This window comes from Aspergillus brunneoviolaceus, assembly GCF_003184695.1.
Source record: "Aspergillus brunneoviolaceus CBS 621.78 unplaced genomic scaffold BO95scaffold_36, whole genome shotgun sequence".
Lineage (NCBI taxonomy): Eukaryota > Fungi > Ascomycota > Eurotiomycetes > Eurotiales > Aspergillaceae > Aspergillus > Aspergillus brunneoviolaceus.
Genome location: NW_020290766.1, coordinates 1 through 23,378, shown reverse-complemented (window position 1 = coordinate 23,378; position 23,378 = coordinate 1). Strand labels below are relative to the sequence as shown.

At 54.9% G+C, this 23,378-nt stretch overlaps 8 protein-coding genes across 8 annotated transcripts; 6 read left to right on the top strand and 2 right to left on the bottom strand.

Annotated features, from left to right (window-relative positions):
- The first annotated feature begins 1,491 nt into the window (after window positions 1–1,491).
- Window positions 1,492–3,021, top strand: BO95DRAFT_482362 (GPI anchored serine-rich protein). The gene is made up of 2 exons (XM_025590243.1): window positions 1,492–2,486; window positions 2,561–3,021. The coding sequence occupies exons 1-2, from the start codon at window positions 1,846–1,848 to the stop codon at window positions 2,664–2,666; spliced, it is 747 nt and encodes a 248-aa protein (XP_025441913.1). The 5' UTR covers window positions 1,492–1,845; the 3' UTR covers window positions 2,667–3,021.
- A 2,106-nt stretch (window positions 3,022–5,127) lies between these two features.
- Window positions 5,128–5,901, top strand: BO95DRAFT_432085 (uncharacterized protein; the record flags this gene model as incomplete). The annotated part of the gene is made up of 1 exon (XM_025585038.1): window positions 5,128–5,901. The coding sequence occupies one exon, from the start codon at window positions 5,128–5,130 to the stop codon at window positions 5,899–5,901; it is 774 nt and encodes a 257-aa protein (XP_025441912.1).
- A 697-nt stretch (window positions 5,902–6,598) lies between these two features.
- On the top strand, window positions 6,599–10,435 carry BO95DRAFT_514633 (uncharacterized protein; the record flags this gene model as incomplete). The annotated part of the gene is made up of 9 exons (XM_025591691.1): window positions 6,599–6,722; window positions 6,786–6,992; window positions 7,071–9,169; window positions 9,221–9,287; window positions 9,335–9,468; window positions 9,529–9,545; window positions 9,601–9,642; window positions 9,694–9,983; window positions 10,041–10,435. The coding sequence occupies 9 exons, from the start codon at window positions 6,599–6,601 to the stop codon at window positions 10,433–10,435; spliced, it is 3,375 nt and encodes a 1,124-aa protein (XP_025441911.1).
- Window positions 10,436–10,733: 298 nt separating this feature from the next.
- On the top strand, window positions 10,734–11,307 carry BO95DRAFT_443044 (uncharacterized protein). The gene is made up of 2 exons (XM_025586580.1): window positions 10,734–11,162; window positions 11,225–11,307. Exons 1-2 carry the CDS (start codon window positions 10,859–10,861, stop codon window positions 11,239–11,241), a joined length of 321 nt encoding a protein of 106 aa, XP_025441910.1. The 5' UTR covers window positions 10,734–10,858; the 3' UTR covers window positions 11,242–11,307.
- A 736-nt stretch (window positions 11,308–12,043) lies between these two features.
- BO95DRAFT_363838 (DnaJ and TPR domain protein) lies at window positions 12,044–13,782 on the top strand (the record flags this gene model as incomplete). The annotated part of the gene is made up of 3 exons (XM_025582632.1): window positions 12,044–12,242; window positions 12,305–13,466; window positions 13,521–13,782. 3 exons carry the CDS (start codon window positions 12,044–12,046, stop codon window positions 13,780–13,782), a joined length of 1,623 nt encoding a protein of 540 aa, XP_025441909.1.
- A 1,940-nt stretch (window positions 13,783–15,722) lies between these two features.
- BO95DRAFT_473710 (uncharacterized protein) lies at window positions 15,723–17,993 on the bottom strand (the record flags this gene model as incomplete). The annotated part of the gene is made up of 2 exons (XM_025589742.1): window positions 17,987–17,993; window positions 15,723–17,903 (listed from the first exon to the last, which is right to left on the bottom strand). A coding segment is annotated over exon 2 (1,785 nt), but the record flags the coding sequence as incomplete, so codon positions are not given.
- A 351-nt stretch (window positions 17,994–18,344) lies between these two features.
- BO95DRAFT_139673 (uncharacterized protein) lies at window positions 18,345–18,919 on the bottom strand. Its single transcript, XM_025580567.1, has one exon. It carries the CDS (start codon window positions 18,730–18,732, stop codon window positions 18,388–18,390), a length of 345 nt encoding a protein of 114 aa, XP_025441907.1. The 5' UTR covers window positions 18,733–18,919; the 3' UTR covers window positions 18,345–18,387.
- A 433-nt stretch (window positions 18,920–19,352) lies between these two features.
- BO95DRAFT_443043 (putative serine/threonine protein kinase) lies at window positions 19,353–22,942 on the top strand. The gene is made up of 3 exons (XM_025586579.1): window positions 19,353–20,652; window positions 20,699–20,796; window positions 20,847–22,942. The coding sequence occupies exons 1-3, from the start codon at window positions 19,746–19,748 to the stop codon at window positions 22,812–22,814; spliced, it is 2,973 nt and encodes a 990-aa protein (XP_025441906.1). The 5' UTR covers window positions 19,353–19,745; the 3' UTR covers window positions 22,815–22,942.
- The last annotated feature ends 436 nt before the right edge of the window (window positions 22,943–23,378 follow it).

Below are 23,378 nucleotides of genomic sequence, written 5' to 3'. Positions count from 1 at the left end.
GGTGAAATGAGATTTCTGCTGCGGAGGTGCTTTCAAGGACCGGGCGAGGAGACGGCGGGAAAAGCACATGCAGAGAGTGCTGTTCATTGTCGTTATTGTTAGGCTACGTCAGAAGTTGCACGCAAACACATGCGCGGGGGGAATTAATCGGTCGAAGTGCAACAAGCTCAAAAGAAGATCCTAAACAAGCAAGGGTTTCACGAGGACTCGGGACGGAGGCTTTAACCCTCGCCCAGCCCGTTGCCCTCGAGCACCAGGCGCTATGGTCAAGACCAGCGGCATTATAGTATTGTGATTATTTGATCGACTCCAGTCGGCAAAAGTCAGTCGGGTTGCTAACCGCATGCTTCTCAGAATGGGTTTACAACCTCCTCGGTGGAAGAATCACCTCCGAGCAAAAATAGGACAACACTATCCATTGTTTAGTTTTTGGCCCATTGGACTTGACTCGGTAGTCTACTATAGGCTACTCAGGCTATTGAGTATTGGTATTGACTACCAACGACTACCAACAAGCCTTTTGCCGAAGCAAGACAACAACAATAACCACCTGAACAACAAGCACAATGGAAGAAGGCCAAACTTCGCAGCAGCGAGACAGGGGCAATGAGCCGACCCACTGTGCTGGCCACTGGGATTCCGTGAAGGGGAGGACAGCGGGGAAGCGAGCCACAGCGGGATGTCAGCCAAGACGGTGAATGGTCGGTGGCGTCAGGGACAACTTCAGCAATTGTTGTGTGACCCACAGAAGCGCGCGCTGATTGGCCTAAAGAGGAAAGGTGAAACACGGACTACTAAGCGGGCCTCCAAACGTTTCCTGTGGCTCAGTAGACTAGAGTAGACTAGACCACTCCGTAATTGAGTTGCTGCCCCTGACTCTCATATTATTGCTGGGTGCGGTGTGACAGCCCAAACTTCTGGGTGTCTCGCCAGTCTCAGCACATAGTCTAAGTTACGCATCACGCATTCTCTGTTCCTCGCTTGTGTACTCTGCATGAATCATGAAACTACCACAGAGCTTGGTCCGGTCATTCACGAAATACTCATACTGCCAAAGGGTACCTACATACATGATATGCAGGTACGAGTAAAAGGAAACCTATAGCTGGGAGTGCTATACTTCGACCCCGACCCGAGTACGGAGTACTAGGGACACTAAAGAACCCCTAAGCGCAGAAGAACCAACCAAAAAGGGAAGTCGACAAGGTCGAAAGAAGCAATTGAACAACCGATCATCCATCAGAAGTTCAGAACCAGTTCAGAACCGCCCGCGCTTGGACCGAACCTGGGCAGTGGGCACAGGGACCAACCGTGAGACTATCCCACGAGGACCATAGTGAAAAAATAAACACCCCTCCCCCCAAAAAAAAACAAAAAACAGATGAGAGTGGACCCATTTTTGACCCCTAAACTGCCTATGAGGTTTCGAGTATCAAACTACCAAACTAGACTATACTATCCTGGACTAAACCTACTCTCCTACACCGCGCCCCAAGAGCCAACATTAGACATCCAAGACTTAGACTAAGACGCAAGTTGGTTCTCTCCACTCGCCTGCAGCCCGCTTCTCCCCTTTTTGGCTCTGAAACGATCTCCAGGTTAATCTCCCGGATGATACAAAGGTCCTCATTTCCCCCCTCCTCCTGCTCCAGTCTTTTCTGATTCTTCTCTGTTTCTCTTTTCCTCAGATTCAACTGCTTGAAGCAATCAATCCTCTTGACTTCGGTCTGCCGCTCTTTTAAACACAGCCCAACTGTCCACACTCTCTTTACCCACCAAACTCAATAAAAGAATCAACCTTGACGGTTTAGATTTATCACCACACCCACAAACACAACATTCAAGATGCGTTTCTCCGTTGCCACCGTTGCCCTCTTCGCCAGCCTCGTTGCTGCCATCCCCCAGGATGTCGAGACCGTCTACCAGACCGAGGATGTAACCATCATCTCTTGCGCTCCCACCGTCACCAACTGCCCTGGACGTGTCCACTCGACCTCCACCCCCGAGGCTGTCGCTGCTACCACCACTGAGGGCGTCTCTCCCGTTGCTACCACCACCTCCGTTCCCGAGGTCCCTGCTTCCTCCGTCACTGAGAAGCCCACTTCCTCTGTCCCCGAGGGTGCCTCCGCCGCTGGTACCACCGCTGCTCCCCAGGCTCCCGCTGGCAGCTCCCCCGCCGGTGGCTCCCCCGCCGGTGGCTCTCCCGCTAGCGGCTCCGGCTCCGCTCCTTCGGCTCCCGCTGTTGTCCCCTCCGGCGCCTCTGCCGAGACTGCCGGTGGTGCTCCCCCCGCCGCTGCCAGCAGCTCCGTCACTGTCATCGCTGTGACCACCTGCGTTCCCACCGTCACCTACTCAACCGTCACTCTCGGTGCTGGTGCCACTGGCCTCCCTGGCAAGCCCGGCAGCGGCAAGCCCACCAAGTCCGCTGCTCTGATCCCCAGCGGTGCCGCCGCCATCGGCAGCGGCTACCCTAGCGGCAGCGCTACGTGAGTATTTCCCCTTTTTTCTGCAGTGGATGCAGCATGTATGCAGACCAAACAGACGCTAACCAGGTACACAGCCCCTCCCCCTCTGCTGCTCTCTACACCGGTGCTGCCAGCGCCATCAACGGCAACTCCTTTGCCTTCGCTGGTGCCGCCGCCGCCGCCGCCCTTTTCCTTGCTTAGATTCCCCCTTCTTGTCCATAGTAGCCCCAGGTCCTTCATGAGAGTCCGGCCGTCAACTACGGGCGGGGGAAACCCTATAACCTAGGGCGCGTGTGTATAAATGAAGAGACCCTGTTGGGGGTTTGTGCTATATTTAGTGTCGAGGTTTTGCTTTCTGGAAGAGAAATCCGATCCGTTGCTTGAAATATTTCTTTGACCTATCTAACTTTCTCTACATGCTTCCTGGAACGCCTTGGGGGGTTCAGTGAAGCCTTTTTTTGGTGGCTGGATACGATTAATGTAACCCATGAAATTGCTCTCACATACCCAATTCGAAGCAGTAATAGATTACTTTACCAATGCTACTTTTCTTTTCTTCTTGATCTTGGATTCGATCTTTTTCAGATTGACTTGTCACTTGATGAATATATTACCTTCTGACCGCGAGATCTCAAAATTCAGAGTTTGCTGCAGATTGATTACTTGCGCAGAAAACCCCGCCCCGCCCGCCCAGCCAGCCCACGGTGGGTGACCTGCCACCGAGCGCTTCGTCCAGCCGTAGGTAGTCTAGTCTGCTGCTGGGGTCTTGACGTGTTCAATTGTGCCCACAAAATCCAGAGGCAAGGATAGGCTGATCGATGGGGCTGAATCTGGAGACGAGGGAGAGAGGGAGGGTGTGATTGTGCATGGGTGTTAGGTTGGGGGCCGCAGCATCGAGGGTTTCACAGGCAATCCTTCATCAATCGGCGACCGGGTCAGATCCGATCGCGGTGCGTTTCATTGGTGATTCTCGTCCTGCAACACGGAGGTGACCAAGCAGAGTTGAGGCTGAAGTATCTGAGCACTGCCTCCCTGCCCCCTGCCCCCTGTACACTGCTCACTGCTCACTGCTCACTGCCAGTGAGATGGGTGGTGGTGGTGGTCCATCGCTCGTTTCATTTGCTATGTTGGAGTGGGTTATTAGTCAGTCCATGAAAAGCATGTGCTAAATTAAAGTGACTTTATCTGGTCAATTGTGTCACCGTCAGCCCTATCTTTTAAGTTGGGAGAGATTCTTGGAGGTGGTTTCTAGAAGCATCAGAGGAGGGTCTCTGTTATCTGGTCGCCAACTAGGACGCGAGGGACTTGATGGTGGCTGTGTGTGTGCGTGTGTTGTTATTGCTGTAGTTATCGTTATTTATGATCAATCGATTTTCTCTTGCTGTTCCTAAGGCTTGCTGACTACGAACTCCGACTCCGGTCCTCCTCTTCCTCCCCCATTCGGGCTGGCTGGTCATGTCATGTGTTGGTCTCGGCCCGTCGCTTCTCATACTTCCTTCCCTTCCTCTCTCTCATTGTCGGTCTGACAACAACAACAACAACAACAATCTCGCGTTGTACCTCGTACTGTTGTTCCCACCACCAACACAGACACGCGGAAAAGGGGCCTCTTATTTATCATCCTTCTATGGGGTGGAGATCCATCTGGAGTCTAATGACCCAAATAGATTGACCTTTTCCGCCGTAATGCAGAAGCGGACACAAGCTCGGATAACAAAGGAAGTGGCAGTGTTCCGAACCATTGACTTGCCACCAACACACCAACGCCTGCGGCCATCACGCAGCCTCCGCTTCCTCAATCCCTTTGAGAGCTCTCAACTCTGAAACATGAGCTCCTGACCATGGCGTCTGCAGTCCATGGATGTCGCTCCATGCAGGAAAGCATGCTTTTTCTCGGCGTCCCCGCGTTCTGCTTCGTTCTGTTTTGGGCATAGTGGTTGCACATCACACAACATAGGGTGCACCCCCCCTCCCCCAATTCCTGCTGCGGTACGCCCTCTGCCCCTCCTCTAAGTGATGGGTCAAATCTTATGGGACTTGGATCGGAGGTTACAGGGTAAACAGGAAGATCCTTCTATAGCGGGGGCAGAAGGCTCCCGACGGATCGGATTCCTGGCTGGTTTCCATACCAAGGCGAAGACCAGCCGGGCAACCCGAGTCTCCTCCACCAACAGATTGAGATCGTTCAATCCTTCCCGACCTGTTCATGAGCTGTCTGCTCCACCGCTCCCCCCCATTGCGCCCAAGATAGCTTGGATCTGGTGAGCCCACAATGAGGCGCAAGTAAGGCTTTCCGTGCGGATTGGCCCTGTTGGTTGTCTTGTCCCATCTGACTTCTTTGTTGCTGTGACGGTCAAAGAAAGCCGTCATGACCGTGCACATCGAAGAGTTCAGCAAGACGCTCGGCGTCGTGATGCTGGTGACTCCGCCTCGACTTCATGTCTATTAAACAACAGCGTGGCCGCTGTCGGGACTTTTGTTGTCCAATTTCTCGCATTTCCCTCCCGCAGCTCTCGTATCCCCATCCACCTTAGCCTCCTGATATCGACTCGTACCACCCGAAGTGTACATGGTTGTTTCTCGCTACCAGGCTGTCTCGGCTGCTTGTGCTTTACCTTAACTCATTGCTCTGAACCCTACCCCACCGTCGCTACTTGGCCAAATGGATCTCTCGTCTCTAGAAGGCCCTCCCATTGCGGATTCCCGCTTTACTGTCTCATCGGAGAGCCCAAAGGAATACATGACTGTCCCACGTATTCGCCTTGATACTGGCTTGGCTAGCACACTACCTCAGCGTCCTGCCTCTGCATGCGACTCTTCTAGGCCTAAGGCAGATTACTATCCATATTCACCCCAAGAGCGACAGGACCCTAGCCTCTGCCGCCGCTGTCATTTCAGAATACACTCAACTGGGGACCTGAGCACACCTAGCCCTCGCGAAGCAAGCCCATCGACATCCTCCTACCCGGCTCTCAACCTGCCCCCTCCTCCGCCTTCGTCATCGTTTGCTTATTCTCCCTGGGCGTCGCGAAGTAGGAGCATGACAGACCTCACTCTTCAGCCCACTCGCACCACTGGCCCAGTGTCCCGCGAGACATCCACTCAACAGGCTAGCCAGCTCATCTGGCTTGAGTCGGAAGAACTATGGGTCCTCAAGCCTCCGTCGCCCTTGTCATCGGCACCATATCTTTCCCCGCTGGCTCCTCGCCCGATACACAGTGCTACTGGTAGAGGTGGGCATCCATCCTCTCCATCAGTGTTCGATGACTACGCCTCCGACTCGGAATACTCCGACCAACCTCCACCATATGAACATCACATCTACGATCGACCTTTTGTTCCGCTTCCCAATCGAGCAAGGGAAGATGGCAGTGGCCGGAGGTCGCGCTGGTCAGCTGTGGCTCGCAGGAGAGCAAACCGGGCTCTCTCGGGCTGAGAAAATCCCTGATTAGTACTTTGTCTCATCTTGTGTTGGAATGATGAGTGGGAAACACTTTGGAGAGTCAAGCTGTGGTTCATTTGGTTTCTTCGTCTGTACCTTGGTTGCTTTTCTGCTCATTTTGGCCCTATTTGCTGCATCAGAGAGCGATGATACCCCCAACTTGGATTTAGTCTTGGTTTACTTCAGCTACTTATACTTTATCGCTAAACAGTTGTGCCGATTCCTATTTTAAGATTGTAATATCTTTTACTTGCGCTTCATGTACCCTTTGCTTCTTAGTGGTATACACCCCGTGTCGCATTAAAACACTGGGGGACTTGTGCAGAAGTTGGTAGAGCACATGTCTTCCCACTTACAGCATAACATAGTGACGGTCAGTGAATGCTGGACCCGGCCTGAGTCGCCATAACACGGAGAGGAAGTTTGCCCACACTTGTCTTTTATCCTAACCTCTTTCTTATTCTTTCTTCACCTCAAGTGTCTTTCATTTCCCTATCTCTTGACACCACCTACTCCTTCATTCTTTCTCTTTTGCCTTCCTCTTCCCTGCTACGACCGCTCAACACCACAACTTCTTCGAAAGAAATTATTCGGATAAGGATTTTCAGCCTCGATTCCTCGCTTCTACAGGTCTACTGGCTCTTGAGGTACAGCTTGGAATCTTGGCCCTCTGTACCTCGGGCAAAGGAACATGGATCTGACCGCCACTTTGTCGGAGCCGAATGATGTGGCTTCAATCGACCACCTGGCCAAGACACATTATGTAGCTGAACAGTCGCTTCGGGATGCTCATCACCGTAAGGGGCACAAAAGTGGTATGTGTTTTGTTGACCTTTTCGCTGGGTGAGCAATGGGATCGGCTAGAACATACATTGCAGCATCCCCATGTCCCGATTTCGCAACGAGGTGGGAAGTCGCACAACGCGAAGTCCGAGCTAGGTACTTGAAGAGAGCTCTTGAGCTAGCTTCCTCGGATCAATACAAGCGGCAGCAGGTGAACGATATCGAGTTTGCAAATGCGCTCTACACAAAGTGTTACGAAGAACTAGATCCCGACGAAGCGGGAACCACTTCCTCAATCCAGCGTAAGTACACAGAACCCATTTGCACTTATCTCCTTCACTTCGTTGAACTATGATTGCTATGCTAATCGATGTCCCAAGTCGATGCTTTCAAAATAGCAGTGACAAAGTTGCTGAGCTCCGAGACTGGATCTAGACCGCATCCAGTCCAAGTTAAAGAAGAGGAAGCCCCCGCTGCTATCAGGGAGTTTCCGCAAACTGTTGACAATCCGGACACTGCGATGAGAGAAGCGCCTTCGGAGGATTACAATGTTGGCAACGCCGCGGATGGTAACATACAGGCGTTGGAGACAGCCGTGAAGAAGGGCCTCAAGGCGCTGGCGCAGATGAGCGAAGTTTTTGGCGCGTCCGATGACTGGGACACTGAAGCCGACTGGGTTACCAAGATCAAGCGAACGATCTCGAAAGCTCGCAGGGAAAAGGTCGTCATTGGGATTGTCGGAAGCACTGGCGCGGGAAAATCGTCTTTGATCAACGCGCTAATCGATGAAAAACACATCCTCACTACGGACTGCATGCGAGCATCGACAGCGGTCCCAGTGGAAGTCTCTTACAACAAACAAGCATCAAGATACAGAGCAGAAATTCGATTCATTGAGCTCAGACACTGGGAGCGCGAGTTGAACATTCTATTTGCAGAGCTTGGTGACCATAGTGAGGAACTTGCTCGCGGCGAGATGCCAAAGGACTCAGAGGCAGCGGTCGCCTTGGATAAGATCATGGCTGTGTATCCGACCTTGAAGCGGGAGCATCTTCTCGAAACCTCGCCCTCGAAGCTGCTGGAGGACAGAATTGTATTCGACCTACTGGGCCAGAGTATGGTGATTGAAGAAAATGACTCTAAGAGTTTCTCAGAGAGCCTTAAGTCATATATCGATAGCAAGGGCAAGAAAAAGAGTAGGTCCAAGATTTTGACCAAGAAGGGCACTTCTGCACAGCCGATAGATCTGTCAGACGAGCTGAAATCCGCCGACCCGGGCATTGGACTGTGGCCTCTTGTTCGCGTTGTGCGGGTCTATGTGAAGGTCGGAGCTTTGTCGACAGGAGCTGTTCTAGTTGATCTTCCCGGAGTCTACGACTCGAATGCAGCGCGGGTGGCCGTGGCCAAGGAGTACATGAATTGTTGCTCTGCTCATTGGATTGTGGCGCCCATCAATCGCGCAGTCAGTGATAAAGTTGCTCATGATCTGTTGGGCAAGAATTTCAAAATACAGATGCACATGAACAGTGCATTCAACGACATCACATTTATCTGCACCAAGACCGACGACATCGTTCCAATGGAAGTGGTGCAATCTCTAGGTCTTGAGCTGCCACCTGTTGAGAATGTTGAAGCATCGGAAAGGTTTGAGGCCTTGAAGATAGAGCTTCAAGCAAGCAGAAGATCGAAGAAAAAGATTGCCGATGACCTGGACGACATCGAAGAGAAGATCGAAGAGCTAGAGTCGGAGTTAGAGGAAGAAGGTTTCAATCTCGACGATGTCATGCTTACTCCCAAAAAAAGGAAGAAGGCCCGTAACGCTGGGAGCTCGCCCGAGGAGTTGCTCGCGACCATGACCTTTTCAGAAAGCATCGAAGACCCAGATGAAGCTGATGATGATCAATCAGTACTCCTGCGTCAGCTGCATAGATACAAAGCCCAGCGGAGGGACCTTCAGAAACAACGACGCCTCATCCAAAAAAGAATTCAGATATACGAGTCAACCGAGTTCGAGGATCTCCGACGATGCATTGAGGCTCGGAATGACTTTTCGAAGCATGAGATCAGACGTGACCTTGCTCAGACCATTGCGAACTTAGATCGAGACGATGAGCAGCCTGATGGAAGTATTCCCCAGACTCCGGCCAGAAACTATAGTGAACTCGAACGAAACCTTTCGGTGTTTTGTGTGTCCGCTAAAGCTTATCAAGGAATTCGTAGCCGTCCAGAGCCAGACACCCGGGTCGGTGGGTTCTCTCAACTGGAACAGACAGAGATTCCTGCTCTGCAGCGGTACTGCGTTGCGCTGACTATCAAATCCCGTGAACGAACTGCGAAACGATTCTTGATTGCGCTCAATTCGCTCCTTCAATCCATAGCGATATGGTGCTCTCCAACTAAGTCAGCAGCGGCTATCTCTGACCAGGAGAAACAGGAGATTGAGGCCGGATTCAGTATCGCACTGCACGACATGACCAAGGTAGGTGCGACATTGGATTTGTTCCAGCGCAGTCCTGACTGACTACACTAGACCATGAATGAGAGCCGGGATGGTTGTATTTCTACCATTCAAAGAGTCAAGATCATCAGCCTGCTGAGTAAGTCTATAGCTCGACAACGAGAAAGCCGACTAACAGGTTGTCAGACGAAGCATGGCGCCAGGGAAACAAGGCGTTTTCTCCGACGGTTGCATCCTGGAATAGACCTTCAACCGAAGGAGGATTCCGGTATAATACCTACCAAGCAATCTGTCGCCGCCAGGGCGTTTTCAAGCAAATCGTGAGCTGTTTCCTCCCTCTGATGGGCATCGGAATCGAAATCAAGCTGACGGAAATCTAGAACATGAACGACGAACTGTAAGATAGATCTGACGTGCATCACTCGTAATTAATGGAACTGACCCCGTTTCAGAGCAGTCCCTATGCTTGCCAAAACCAGCCCCGGATGGCGCAAGTAGGTCGAGTGTGCAGCTATATCTTTGAGCTTTAATCTAACCTCCTCGAGAGCGTTCGCTAGAAAATTGCCCGAAGCATACAAAACTCTGCGTGAAAAACTGGAGAATGCTCTCAGCCGCTTCCACTCTGAAACGATTCGATCAACAAAGTGGGAGGTCCCCCAATACACACGCCAGCTCCTACAGAACAAACTGGTTACTTCCCACGAAATGTTGCGGCATAAGATGGACGATCTGCAAGAGTGGAGCAAGACAAAGCAGAAAGAAGCGCTCGACAAATTCAGCGAGAAAATTGCTACGGAACTCCATAAGACCTACGAAGCATGCGCCGAGCATCGAGGTGAGTCAAGGGACCTCATGTGAGGTCGAAAGTGCATTGACTGATCGGCACGAATAGGCATCGGCACATTGCAAGCGGTTCGCACCACGATGTCCGACCATGCCGAGAGGCAAGGGGAACAGTTGTTCCGTAGTGTCTCGAATCAAGTTGAGCAGACCCTTCAAGCAATATTGTGCGAGTTGAAGGTTAAGATCGAGCGGTTGGTCGAGAAACGATTGCAGGACGCTCGCCAAGACTACCATCGTGCCCTTATAGCACCGCACCTCAAACAATGCTCACAGAAGAAGGCGCGCTTCAAAGCTCAGATCCTACATCTTGTCCGTAATGCTGAGGCCGACCTGCAGCTGGGAGTTTTGCTAGGAGGAGGTGGTCTGCCTCAATCTGGCGAGGCGCCTGGTGTAGACAAGCAGAAGGCGGCGGCTACTACTACTGAATCTGCTGCTAATTCTTAGCTTGCGACTGATGTGCAACGGGCCCAAAGCGATCATTGAACTTTGATTGGAGCGCACGGGCCTGGGTTGGGCTGGAGCATGGCCATTTCATGTGGAGGAGAGGAAGCTTAAGCATTTTGCGAAGGGAAGAAAACGAGATGAGACAGGATGAGCAAGAGAGAGAGAGAGAGAGGGGCAGAGTGGGTGAGGAGGTACGCAATGTACAATACAGTACTTTTGCTTATTAGCGCACCATGTCTATCGGCCAGACTGTCCAGTTCAGTGATAGTGACCAGCAGCACCCCAGATAGATAGAAAGGGTAGAACCAAATGGAAGCGCTTTGATTGCTTGCTTGCTTGCTTGCTTGTTAGCTTGGTAGTTTGGTAGCTAGCTTGAAAGACAGGAACTAGCCTAAGAGAATTGTTTGATTGAAAGAGGGGAGCATGACGAGGCGAGCAGAGGGAGAGGCTAAGAGGAGGGCGAATATTGGCCAGGAAACGTCCAGCCTCCGGAATTATGGCGGGTGGGCGGACTCCATAAAGAGTTGGGGCCTGACAGCCGGTGACAGCGGGTGGGTTTATTATTTTGAGGGAGATTCGGACTTGACCTTGGAATCTTCTGCTTTATTGCTTGCTCTGTTGTTGTTCTTGTTATTCTTCTTGGTCTTGCTGTTGCTCTGCTCTGCTCTGGGAGCTGTTCTGTTCTGCAGTGTTGATTCTAGGTTGTGCTTATCCTTTCTTTTCCCCTCTTTGTTTGGGGAGTGAGTCAGCAGGATCCAGATAGGACAGAACAGAAAGTAGGTACAGTACACGGTGCAGTCCACTGAGTGATCGGTTGAGAGTGTATCGTGGTGCAGTGGTTGGGTGTTAGACTTGTTGTTGCTGGTGCTATCATCTTCATCATCATCATCCTCATCATCCTCATCTGCTCATCTGCTCTTCTTCTCTTCTTCTTCCACCGCCTTCGTTCTACTTCGACACCTCCGCTGTGCTCCACCAATCAGCGGGACATCCACCATGGGTCTCCCGCATCTTTTCTTCTCTCGTCACAAATCATCCTCACATTCCAAATCCAAGTCTACCAAATCTTCCTCTTCCTCTCCCTCTTCTTCCTCTTCCCCTTCCCCTTCCCCCTTGTCCACTTCTTCCACTTCCTCCTCCCCGTCTTCTTCTGCGGCGACTTCCACCCGATCCACTCCACTCTCGTCTCCCGCCTCCTCTCCTCCTCCCCCTCCGCCGGTGGCGACCAAATCTTTTCCTACTCCTCCCTCCACTCGACCTCCCCCTCCTCTTCGGGCAAAGACTGTTCACTCTTCTTCTTCTTCTTCTTCCTCTCGACACTCTCACTCTTCCTCCGCCGCTTCTCGTCCCGTCTCGTCGACACGTGCTCCGCAGTCGTCATCGGTTCCAGCCTCGACTCAGCACCCTTCCATTCCGCGCAGTCCCACCACTGCTCGGCCGACTCACCACAGTCGCTCCTCCTCCACCCCCTCCAAGTCAGCCTCCGTTCGGACTAAGTCAGTCTCCGGTCCTCGTGCGTCGCTGTCCGCCGTCCGGAATCGATACACTCACGACCCCGACTTCCACCCACTTAACCTTCATCCCGACGAACTCCGTCAACTCTCCGCAATGGCTGCTGCTCGCGAAGAATCCCGCACCCCAATGGATGTCGACACCAATGGCGTCAATGGCAAGACGGAACGGAGCCCTACGCCCCCTCCCCACCGTTCGAACGGCAACACTGCCGAGGCCGACAACTTCAAGCTGGCCGGTAACAAATTCTTCAAGGATGGCAACTACACACGCGCTATTGAGGAGTTCAACAAGGGTAGGTTCTTTCGTCTCCAGACTCGTGCACTCATGGCAAGATCTAATCGTCACATCCGACAGCCCTTGAGATCAGCCCCGACTCGTCCGTCTACCTGTCCAACCGCGCGGCCGCCTACATGGCCGCAAACCAGTACCTAGCCGCTCTGGAGGACTGTGAGCGCGCCCGCGAACTCGACCCCACCAATACCAAGCTCATGTATCGTCACGCCCGCATTCTGGTCAGTCTGGGTCGTGCGACCGAGGCTCTCGATGTGCTCTCCCGCGTCGAGCCCCCGGCTTCCGCTACCGACAAGGCTCCCGCCGAGAAGATGCTCCGGTTTGTCAAGCAAGCCGAGGAGGCTTTGGCTGAAGACCGTGGTGTGTCGATGGTGCTGTTCTGCCTGGACCAGGCGCGTCAGATGCTGGGTCAGGGTGTCAAGGAGCCTCGCAAGTGGACGCTGATGACGGCCGAGGCGCACTTGCGCATGGGTAACGACAACTCCTTCGGCAAGGCCCAGGATATCGCCATTGGCATGCTGCGCGAGAACAGCCAGGATCCCGATGCGATGCTGATCCGCGCCCGCGCGTTCTATGGCATGGGTGACACTGATCAGGCGTTGAAGCTGCTCAAGATGTGCCTGGGTCTGGATCCCGACATGAAGGCGGCCATCAAGATGCTGCGCACCGTGCAGAAGTTGACGCGCACCAAGGAGGAGGGTAACACTGCTTTCAAGGCCAAGGACTATCGCAAGGCCATCGAGTTGTGGACCGAGGCCGTCCAGGTCGACCCCAAGAACAAGGACCAGAACGCCAAGATTCTGCAGAACCGCGCCCAGGCCTACATCAACTTGAAGGAATACGACAATGCGGTCAATGACTGCACGGAAGCTCTGAAATTGGACCCCAGCTATCTCAAGGCACAGAAGATTCGTGCTAAGGCTCATGGCGGTGCTGGTAACTGGGAGGAAGCCGTGCGCGACTACAAGGCTGTTGCTGAGACGAACCCAATGGAGAAGGGCATCCAGGAGGAGATCCGCCGGGCTGAGTTCGAGCTGAAGAAGGCACAGCGCAAAGACTACTACAAGATCCTCGGGGTTTCCAAGGATGCCTCTGAGCAGGAGATCAAGAAGGCTTACCGCAAGATGGCCATTCAATACCACCCCGACAAGAACCGTGATGATCCTACTGGTGAGGAGAAGTTCAAGGAGATTGGTGAGGCTTATGAGACTCTGATTGATCCTCAGTATGTGCTCCCTTGGGTTCCTGTTGATAACATAGCATACTAACGAGCGACCAGGAAGCGCGCCTCTTACGACAACGGTGACGACCTCGTTGACCCGGCTGACATGTTTGGCCGCGGCGGCATGGGAGGTATGCACGGCTTCGGAGGTATGGGCGGCATGGGCGGCATGGGCGGTATGGGTGGTATGGGCGGTATGGGTGGCACCCATATCAACATCGACCCCAGCGTTCTCTTCAACATGATGAACGGCGGAGGTGGCTTTGCTCAAGCCGGTGGCCAGCGCGGCGGAGGTTTCCCTGGAGGATTCTCCTTCTAAGCGTGACCAATTCGCTTGGGTACACTAACCTTGTTTTTTTGCATGACGAAAATGGGCGCATTGCACGAAAAGTCCGTCTTCCGTGTCTGCCAAATTCACGATGCATCACAGATAAACCGGGATGGGTCCTTTTCTTTTCTCCTTGTCATTGGCATATTCGCTCATACCATACATACCCACTTTCTCGTCGTGCAATCGCCCCATCCGACTCCCTCCATCTTCGACAGCCTCTCCGTGTCTCCTTTCATACTCTCCAACCTCACGAAGTTTCTAATACCTTGGAAGTCCTTTCCGATCCCAGCATGCATGACCAACAGAACGATGTCGTTGAATGTTGGGACGATTGACGGTTTTGAATCCGATAGACTTTTGTTTTTTCTTCTTCTAATTCTCTTCCCTCCCCTCACCCACTTTTCCCCGTTCATGATGCATGGCAAGGGCAAAGCAAGAGGAAAGAAAGTGTGTCTTATTTTTTTGATTTCTGGTTTCGTGGGCTCCGCTAGTGAGAAAGAATCCTTTCCAGCTTCGCTACTATACGATAACGACAGATGAGAACGAGGGCCCCGTGCTTGATTTTGTTAGCCAGGTTTTTTTTTCTCTGTACTGTTGTGATGGCAATAGGCGTTATATACCTGGGATGAGATGAGTGACTTTTTTTAGAGTTTTGCCACACCTTTTATTTTATTTTATTCTTTGTTTATGCCAATAAGGTTCTCTCTTTTTTGTTTTCTAGATCCTGGATTCGGATGAGATCAATACTTTTTACTCTCTATCCTTCTTCTGGAGGTTGGATATGTTGTAGATGAGTTGGTTGTAAATTGTAAGACTCGGATGGCCATGGGATTTGCTTGGCTACGCTGTGTAATTCTCTTTGGGGTGGTTGGTAGAGTTTGAGTCTGACGGTTAACTTAGGGTTCGAAGGTTCCTTAGGTTGACTGCGCAGGTACCTAACCAGGGATTTATATTCTCAGGCTCTGCTGCAACAGCTAGGGAACAGTGCACCAGAGAGGATGGGATCAGACAGGTAGGGATAGAATCGGATAGGATAGGATTATATACTGAATGTACGATGTTCTATGTTACTATCCACATTGAACGAGCGAGAGAAGCCTAACTCAGCGGTCGGTATCTCAAGCTTAACAAGCCAAGCCGGGATCATCAAAACGAAGGGGGGGGATATCTGAAGCAAAGCACTCAGAACTGGAAAGCAATCAAAGCAAATGGTAGGAAGAGGAGAGAATGGGGGTGGAGGGAGTAAGTAGTATCAACATCATCGCCATGCAATGCAATGCATACAACAGGCAGACAGGCAGGCCAAGTGCTCATACAGTCATCATCATCACTGTTACCCACAACAAGAACGAGAACGAGAACGAGAAGCAGGGTCACCTATACCATAGCTTCGGTACCGTACATGCTGTACATACTGCACTGGACCTCAGGCGACTCGGGCACGGCGCGCAAGTTCAATATCCCAACCCGGCCAACACCGTCCTCGTCTCATGAGCCGCCAAGCCGGACACGCCCAGCGCGCGGGACAAGGTGCCGCGCCGCAAGCGCTGCAGCCCGATGGCCACCTTCCACCCCTCGGTCTCCTGCAGCACGAACACATACCGTTTCCCTTCCTGGTCGCGCACCGACGCCCGCAGCACGTGTAACCCGCCGCCGGGCTTGGCCGGGGTGGCCAGACGGCACGTGTTCTTGCACACCTTCAGCAGGTTGGCGAGGTAGGCGTCCGATTCCTCGGCGGTGGGCTCGTTGGTGCGTTTCGTGAAGGGGCCGGGGGGCGGGCCGCGCGGGGGGTGCGGGTGCTGCGCCGCGTAGCGCGGGCACCACACCTCGACGAGTTTCATCGTCCACGCTTTCACGTCCCACTCGCGCTGGCCCACGCCGCGGACGTCGTCGTCGATGAACAGTCCCTCCGTGGTGATGCGCAGCACGAGCCCGTCGGAGACCATCCCCTGGCCGGCGACGAGTTGCGCCACCGGTGTGCGGAGGAAGGCGTGGTTGAAGGCGTAGACGCCGTGAACGACGACTTTATCGGGGTCCTTGGTCGCGTAGGGCCCCCGGTTGGACGGCGGGGGCGGGGGGTCGGTGCGCGCCGTGGATTGGGAGGGCGCGTACGAGGAGGATTCCGAGTAGACGGAGGAGCTGGAGGTGGTGGTTGTCGTGGCCGTGCCGTAGGGGCGGCGGACGCGGTCGTAGGGCCGGAAGGAGTGGGCGTCGTCGTCGGCGGTGGCGGAGGATGTGGTTCGTGAGGTGGTAGGGGGTTTCTTGGTCGGGGATGGGGTTCGTGGAGCCGATGTTGCCGATGCTGCTGGTGCTGCTGGTGCTGCTTTCGCTTTGGCAGCCGCGGCGGCCTCCTGCGCGTCTTTGGCCTTTTTCTCGGCGTATTTCTTCGCGGCGGCCTCCTTGAGGGCCGCGAATTTGGCATCTGCCTCCTTCTTGGCCGCGGCTTTGGCGGCGGCTTCTTTCTCCGCTGCCTCCTTCTCCGCCTTGGCCTGAGCCTCGGCTGCCTCGCGCTCCGCGCGGGCCTTGGCCTCGGCCGCTCGCCGTTGCTCGCGCTCGCGCGCCTGCGCCGCCAGACGGTCGGCGCGCGCCTTCGCCTCGGCGGCCTCTCGTTCGGCCTTGGCTTTGGCCTCGGCGGCTTCGCGCTGGGCCTGCGCTTCGGCGGCCTCGCGCTCCGCTTTGGCGCGGGCCTCGGCGGCTTCCTTCTCAGCGCGCTCGCGGGCCTCGCGCGCGGCGGCTTCCTTGGCGGCGGCCATCTCCTTCTCGAGCTGTTCGCGTCGCTCGCGCAGTTCGCGCTCCATCGCCTCGCGCTCGCGCTGCTTCTGCTTCTCGCGCTGCTCGGCTTCGCGCTTGCGCTTGAAGGCTTCCATCTTGCGCCGGAGTTCTTCCTTGCGTCGCGTTTCTTCGCGGGCTTTCTCCCAGTCTGCGCCACTGGAGGGCTTGCTGGATGCTGAAGGGGTGGGTTCGGGCTCTGGTTGAGGTGGTGGCGGCGGCGGTGGCGGCGGTGACGATTGGGGTGGTGGTCCTCCTGCTTGCTGTTGTTGGTACTGATGTCCTCCTCCTGCTCCATAAGGTCCTCCACCTCCTCCTGGTGGTGGTGGTGGTGGTGGAGGTGCTGCTCCTCCCGCGTTGTTATTGTATGCGCCTCCCCCGTAGTGCTGTTGCCCGTGTCCCCCACCCGGCGCTCCTCCATAGCCCTGATTCCCTCCGCGCGCATAATCATTACCTCCACCCCCGGGACCCGGGCCCCCGCCTCCTCCAAAGCCCCCTCCACCTCCCCCACCGAATCCGAAACCTCCCCGCTTCCCGCGATTATTACCTCCGCTGGCCCCGTCACCACCACCGCCGCCGCCGCCAGTACCCGCCTGTGCAGCGCCAAACGCCCACCCAGCCACACCCACACCGACCGCCAGAATCGCGATCCCCATGCCGTTCCCGCTGGCGACGGTGGCGGCGTACCACGACTTCAGGATCGGGGAGACGGCCACCCAGACCAGCATGGCGAGGAGGGTGGAGACGCAGCCGGCGATGAAGCTGTTGCGCTGGGTCTGCAGGGAGGGGAGGTAGAGGAAGCCGGAGCCCGCGGAGTGCGGCGGGATGATGAAGATGTCGTAGTTCCCCGGCGGGAGATCGGAGGTTTTGCGATATTCGCCATGGGTAGTGTTCGGCTTGGTGCCGTGGGGTGGTGGAGGGGGTGGGGGTGGACCGTCGTCCATTTTTTGGGTGGGGTAATTGTTTTCTTCCAGATGCTGATTAGATTATGTGAATAATAGATGTACGTAGTTGGGTATAGATGGTGGTAGGGCGTGTTTCTTGAGGGTGGAGGGTGGAGGGTGGAGCGTTGGTTGGTTTCGGCGACATCAACGGGTGGTCCGTGGGTTTGGTTGGGGTATTATTGTAGGGTCTGGGGTAGAGAGATGGGGGGCGGCCGTCAAACTCGGTTCTTTGAGGTTATGTTTGGGGTGGAGGGTGCAGCTGGCTGGGATATTTTGATTGCGTCCGTCGAGAAGTGTTAATGCAGGTGAGTGAGATGGTCGTGTCGGGGTAGTCGTGGATAGGGCATGGTGGTTTAGCACGTCATGAATTAGGCGCTGATGGTGGCAGCGCGTTTGCTGATAGGACGCTGTCAGTGTTTTGTTTTTTTCGCTCTCTCAATTCTCATTAAGGCATTGGAGTAGGAGGAGATGAGACTCACTAATTAGAGGGGGGGGGGGAAGAGTCAATGCGCAGTCAATGCGACGGAGATGTTGAGAGAAGAGAAAAGAAAAGAGGAGAGGGGAGAGTTGGAAGAAGAAGTTGTCGGGAGTGGACAATGGACAGTTGACCGTTGACAGACACACTACAAACTAGCCTGTATAGTTACTAGTTAACTAGTTAATTAGTTGACTGATAATCCTGGCAAATGACAACTTAGTGTCACCCTCGGAGACTTCTGGTGGCACTTTGGGTGTTTACTCTGAGGCAACGGTCGGTGTTACCTCTTAATAACTCAATTGATCTAGTTAACTATCTTGATGAGCATTTAAAGATGCGTGTGTGAATGGTGGTGTTTCAGTGCATACGCGGCCCACAGGATGGCAGTTCTCATAGACTCATTCATATAAAGTAAGTACTCGAGTATTCCAATCTACGGATCGATACCCACATCGGATCCCCATCTCCATCCACATTTTTGCGGCGGACAAGCGACCCAGCAGATCTCCGAGAAGCCATGGGGAATGATTCTATCAAGGACCCAAACATTCCAGTCTGCCAGCCAGTCCGCCAGCCAGTCCGCCAGCCAGTCCGCCAGCCATCGAATCTCCACCACGGAGAACTCATCCGTAGGAGGCTTAAGTTTCGCAAGAATGAGCTGCTGCTACCGTGGGATAATAATATCATCAACAGGATATAGAGTAGAATACTCAAGTACTGCAAGCCATAGTGGAGCCATGCTCGCATGCTCTGACCAGGCGGTGGTCTTTGTTTGTTTTGGTTTCGACGCTTTGGGCGATGGTCGCTCGGTAGATTTTAAGAGGAAATTATGCCGAAGCTGACATAAGCTATGTCATTGCATCCCGTCCACATGCTTTCCGCCTCAGGCCAGTAACCTCTATCGTCTTGTCCCCGGCGGTGGTAGTTAACGCTGTTTCAAGGTTATTAATAGATGCGCTGGACTGATAGCCAGTATAGACATAGATAGACTGACCCCTTCATCTCTCCAAATTATCTCCGCCTGACAGCCATGCTGAGATGACTCCGTGAATTGCAGCCGCCGGCCAACATCACGGGTGCCTGTGACGCCTGTGATGCCTGTGATGCCTGCCTTCCCCCCGATGCTGGACCGGATTGCGTCAACTATCTCGAGACCACAACACATCAGACGAAAAGGCTGGCAGAAGGGCTCGCTAACATATGTCTCTACCCCTCTCTTCCACTCTTTGTTGAAGTAAACATACCTGTTCAACACAACGAAATAGACTTGTTGATAGCATTCTGCCCTCCTGGGTCCAAGGCGGTCAATCCCCTCGTCTCCGACCTCCACCTCCCCCTGCCCGGTCATTCATCGACTCCCCCCCATTCCACCCCATTCCGATTCCCCCTCAGTCCTGCTGGCTGCTGTTTGTGCTGCTGCCTTTTGGCTTTCTCCCCCGCTACTTTCTGACTCATTGATCTATATTCATTAACCTTCATTTTTGGAGAAACCCTTCACAACATCTCCCTCTTCCCCGCGCCAACTGTCCTCTCGCCCCCGTCTACCTCGGGTTCAGCTCCTTAAACCCTCACTATCGTCACCACCACCGATCCCTTGGATACTGACCCCGGGCTCGATATACCGACTAATACCTTCCTGATTTCGCGTCCTATGCAGCAGCCATAGACCTCTTTTTGTCCGCCACATCGACCGTCGAGCCCCGAGAGGGCCCCCTCCTCCTCCGCCCCTCTCCTCCCCCTAATCCGATCGCTCCCGCAACATGTCCTCCCAACAACCAAACCCTGCCTCGTACCAGAGTCATGCGGCGCCTCATCTGCCCATTCCCGTCTACAATCCGGTAGCGGCGATCGCAGCCCCCGCGGGGACTTTCCTACCCGGGACCAAAGTTCAGGTTGGCAGCCATCGCGTCGTCGTCGAGAAATACCTCTCCGAGGGAGGCTTCGCCCATGTCTACGTAGTGCGCCTACCCCAACCCGTCGATGGCTCCGATCGGGCAGTTCTCAAGCGCGTGGCGGTCCCGGATAAGTCAGCCCTGGCCAACATGCGCACTGAGGTCGAAACCATGAAGAAGCTCAAGGGGCATCGGCACATCGTCACCTACATCGACTCTCATGCGTCACAACTCCGCGGGGGTGGATACGAAGTGTTTTTACTCATGGAGTTCTGCGATGGCGGCGGTCTGATCGACTTCATGAACACGCGGCTGCAGAATCGCCTGACCGAGCCCGAAATCATCAAGATCTTCTCCGACGTGGCGGAAGGCGTGGCCTGCATGCACTACCTCAAGCCCCCGCTTCTGCACCGCGATCTCAAAGTAGAGAACGTTCTGATCTCGCGCCAGGGCAGGGCGGCCCTTTACAAGCTTTGCGACTTTGGATCGGCCGCGCCCCCTCGCCCGGCCGCCACCTCTGCCGCCGAGGGCCGGTTGATTGAAGATGACGTCCAGCGCCATACCACCCTGCAGTACCGCAGTCCCGAGATGATTGATGTCTATCGGAAGCAGCCGATTGACGAGAAGAGCGATATCTGGGCCCTGGGGGTCCTCTTGTACAAGCTGTGTTATTATACCACCCCGTTCGAAGAGGTTGGCCAGATGGCGATCTTGAATGCCAGTTACAAGTTCCCGAGTTACCCGGCCTTCTCGGATCGCTTGAAGATGCTGATCGGTAGGGTCCCCGGACATTGCAGTGATGGCCGCGCTAACCCAGCCAGCTTGGATGTTGAAGGAACTCCCGCAGAAGCGGCCGAATATTTATGAAGTGGTGCGCGAGGTCTGTCACATGCAGGGCAAGGAAGTCCCCATCGGTGATGTAAGTACTGCGGTTACCTGTCACATTGCTTGTCCTAATAACTCGGACAGATCTACGCTGCTCGCTCCACATCGGAAGCCCGCCGGTATCAGGAATTACCGCCCTCTCCCACCGAGGCACCACAGGTTGGTGCCGTCTTCTCTCCGCCGGTTCAGGAGACCCAGATCATTCCTGAGATCGCACCGATGCGCCGCGGCCGTCCCACCAGACCGACGCAGTCCCCGCACCACTCGGCCAAGCCCAGTCCGTCCCCATTCCGGGGCTCCGGGGATCCTTTCTCCGTCCTTGACAATGCCCAGCGTCCCCGCGACTCAGCGGACGAATTTACCAATCGTTTCCCCTCGTTGGATCAATTCCAGATTCTGCACGAGAAGGGGGGTAAGTTCGACTTTGAGTCTGCCGTGCCGGAGTCTAGTCCGGAAGATGATGACCTTGCGCGGCGCCTCACCAATGCGCTGGCGGACGATGCCTTTGCCAAGCACCAGTCGCCGGGTCCGGAGGGATCTACCAGCCAGCGTCCCACGCAACCTCCGTCGACCCAATCTGCTCCGGTCGAACGCGTCGAGAATGCGCGCGATGAAGGACGCGCCTCGGTGCCGCTGTACCAACCGGCCCCGCAGCGACCTACTATGGTCTCGACTGGTACGATGACCTCGCCGCCGCCGACGCCTGGTGTGGCCGATCACAAGCCGTCTAGTCGCCCCGTTTACAAGTTTCCCCCGGCCAACCATCAGCGACGCCCATCCAGCCACAAGCAGCCATCAGAGTCGGACCTCAAAGCCAAAGCTCCATCGCCGTCCACGAACGCCGTGGTCCAACCTCGAGGGTCCTCCGATCGGATCTCCGATTTGTCGGCGTCACCCCGACCCTCCCTCGAAGGCGGCCGACCCAGCAATCTGGAGGTGGGCGAGTCGGCAGGGCGTTCGCGCTCGGCCAACGGTCGTTCCCGCCCAGTGTCGGTCCATGCTGGGGCACGATATGACCTACCCCGTGGGTCGGAGAGCGCGCGCTCGTCCCTGGATTTGCCCCGGTCGCCCTACTATGAGGGCGGGGCACCGTTGCAGCATGCGCGGACGGAGGCGGACTCGCTGGCCAACATCTCGTCGGACGTGGACTATCTACGCGCGCGGGAAGAAGAAAGCAACAAGAAGCGCGACAAGCGGTACAGTGGTACAGCCAAACACGGCAAACGATCGAGCTTGTCGAGCTTGTCGCTGTCCGGCACCAAGATGTTTGCGGGGCGGTTCGGCGACGCCTTTCGACGGTTCGAGCACAGTAACTCGGAGAGCAAAGTGCAGTCACCCGTTACCGAAGAGCCACCCGTCAAGTCTCCGATGATGCTCACGAGTGCGGATCTGACCTCGGAGCCGGCCAGCGAGCTAATTGACATGGACGGCAACGAGGATATCTCGCCGGAGATGCGGCGGGAGCTGGAGCGGCGCCGACTCTCTCAGGAGGAGAAGCGAGTCGCCAACGCGGCCGCCGAGTATCGGAAACGGGTGGCTGAAGGCGGACAGGCTGGGGCTGGTGGGTGGCGCGACGGGCCACGGTCGCAGGCGATCCAGAATAAGGTGCAGTCACTCCTCGGCGAGTCGGCCCGGGCTCCTCCGCCGCCTAAGACGGCGACGGGCTACGGACGATACACGGACGAGACGGCGGGGGCTTTGCCGGCAAAGCCTACGGAACTGCGGTCGAGCCGGGCGAGTGCGCCAGCCGAGCAGCCGACGAGCATTGGCAAACAAGCTACGGCCAGCGGGCGGCCGGGGTCTTCCTCGGGGGCACCGCGTCCGGCGCTGCCTCCCAAACCGAAGAGTCTGCGCATGCCCACGGGGATGGAAGGGCAAGCGGGCAGTCAGGATAGGAGTCCCACGGTGGCGGCGACGCCAGCCAGTGCGGGCGGGGAGGATTGGGAGGCCAACTTCAGTCGGCGGTTTCCGAGTCTGTCGGGATTAGAGATGGAGACGGAGATCGAGTTGCCGCGGGTGGCTCCTAATAGTCTACGGACGAAGGAGGTATAGTTGGTTGTTGGTATAAGTACCTACATATATGCTTAGAGCGTGGTTGTGAGCGATGTGAGCGTGTGAGCTATAATTGTAGTATTGGTGGTGTGGATAGACATGTTTAAAGTTAATAACTTACAGCTGCATATGATTTCCATGGATCGATTGTTGAGACACTATAGATCAGATTGATTGTATATTCATAGATTGTTGCTCGGGCACCGGGGCGGTGGATCTCCCAAAGCAGTTAGCGCAGTATGCCGTGCTTCTCCTCTTCTCCTCTTCTAGTCTCAAGGTTCTTCTCCGCACCACCTCCGAGACATTCAGCTTCTTATCACCAAGAGCTCATCAATCACCATGGCCCCAGTAACCCTCACCACCGTCGACCGTACGTTCTGACTCAATGCATCACATTCCCGTATACTAACGCAGTCCAACCCCTCACCACCAGATGACCTAAAAGAAATCATCCAACACCTGTTCGAGATCCAATCCGCCGTCCACGGGTACCTCGGTCCGGAGACCCAACAAGAGCTCGTCCGGAAGATGTACGTTGTGCCCTTTCTCTCTCTACCCCCCCCC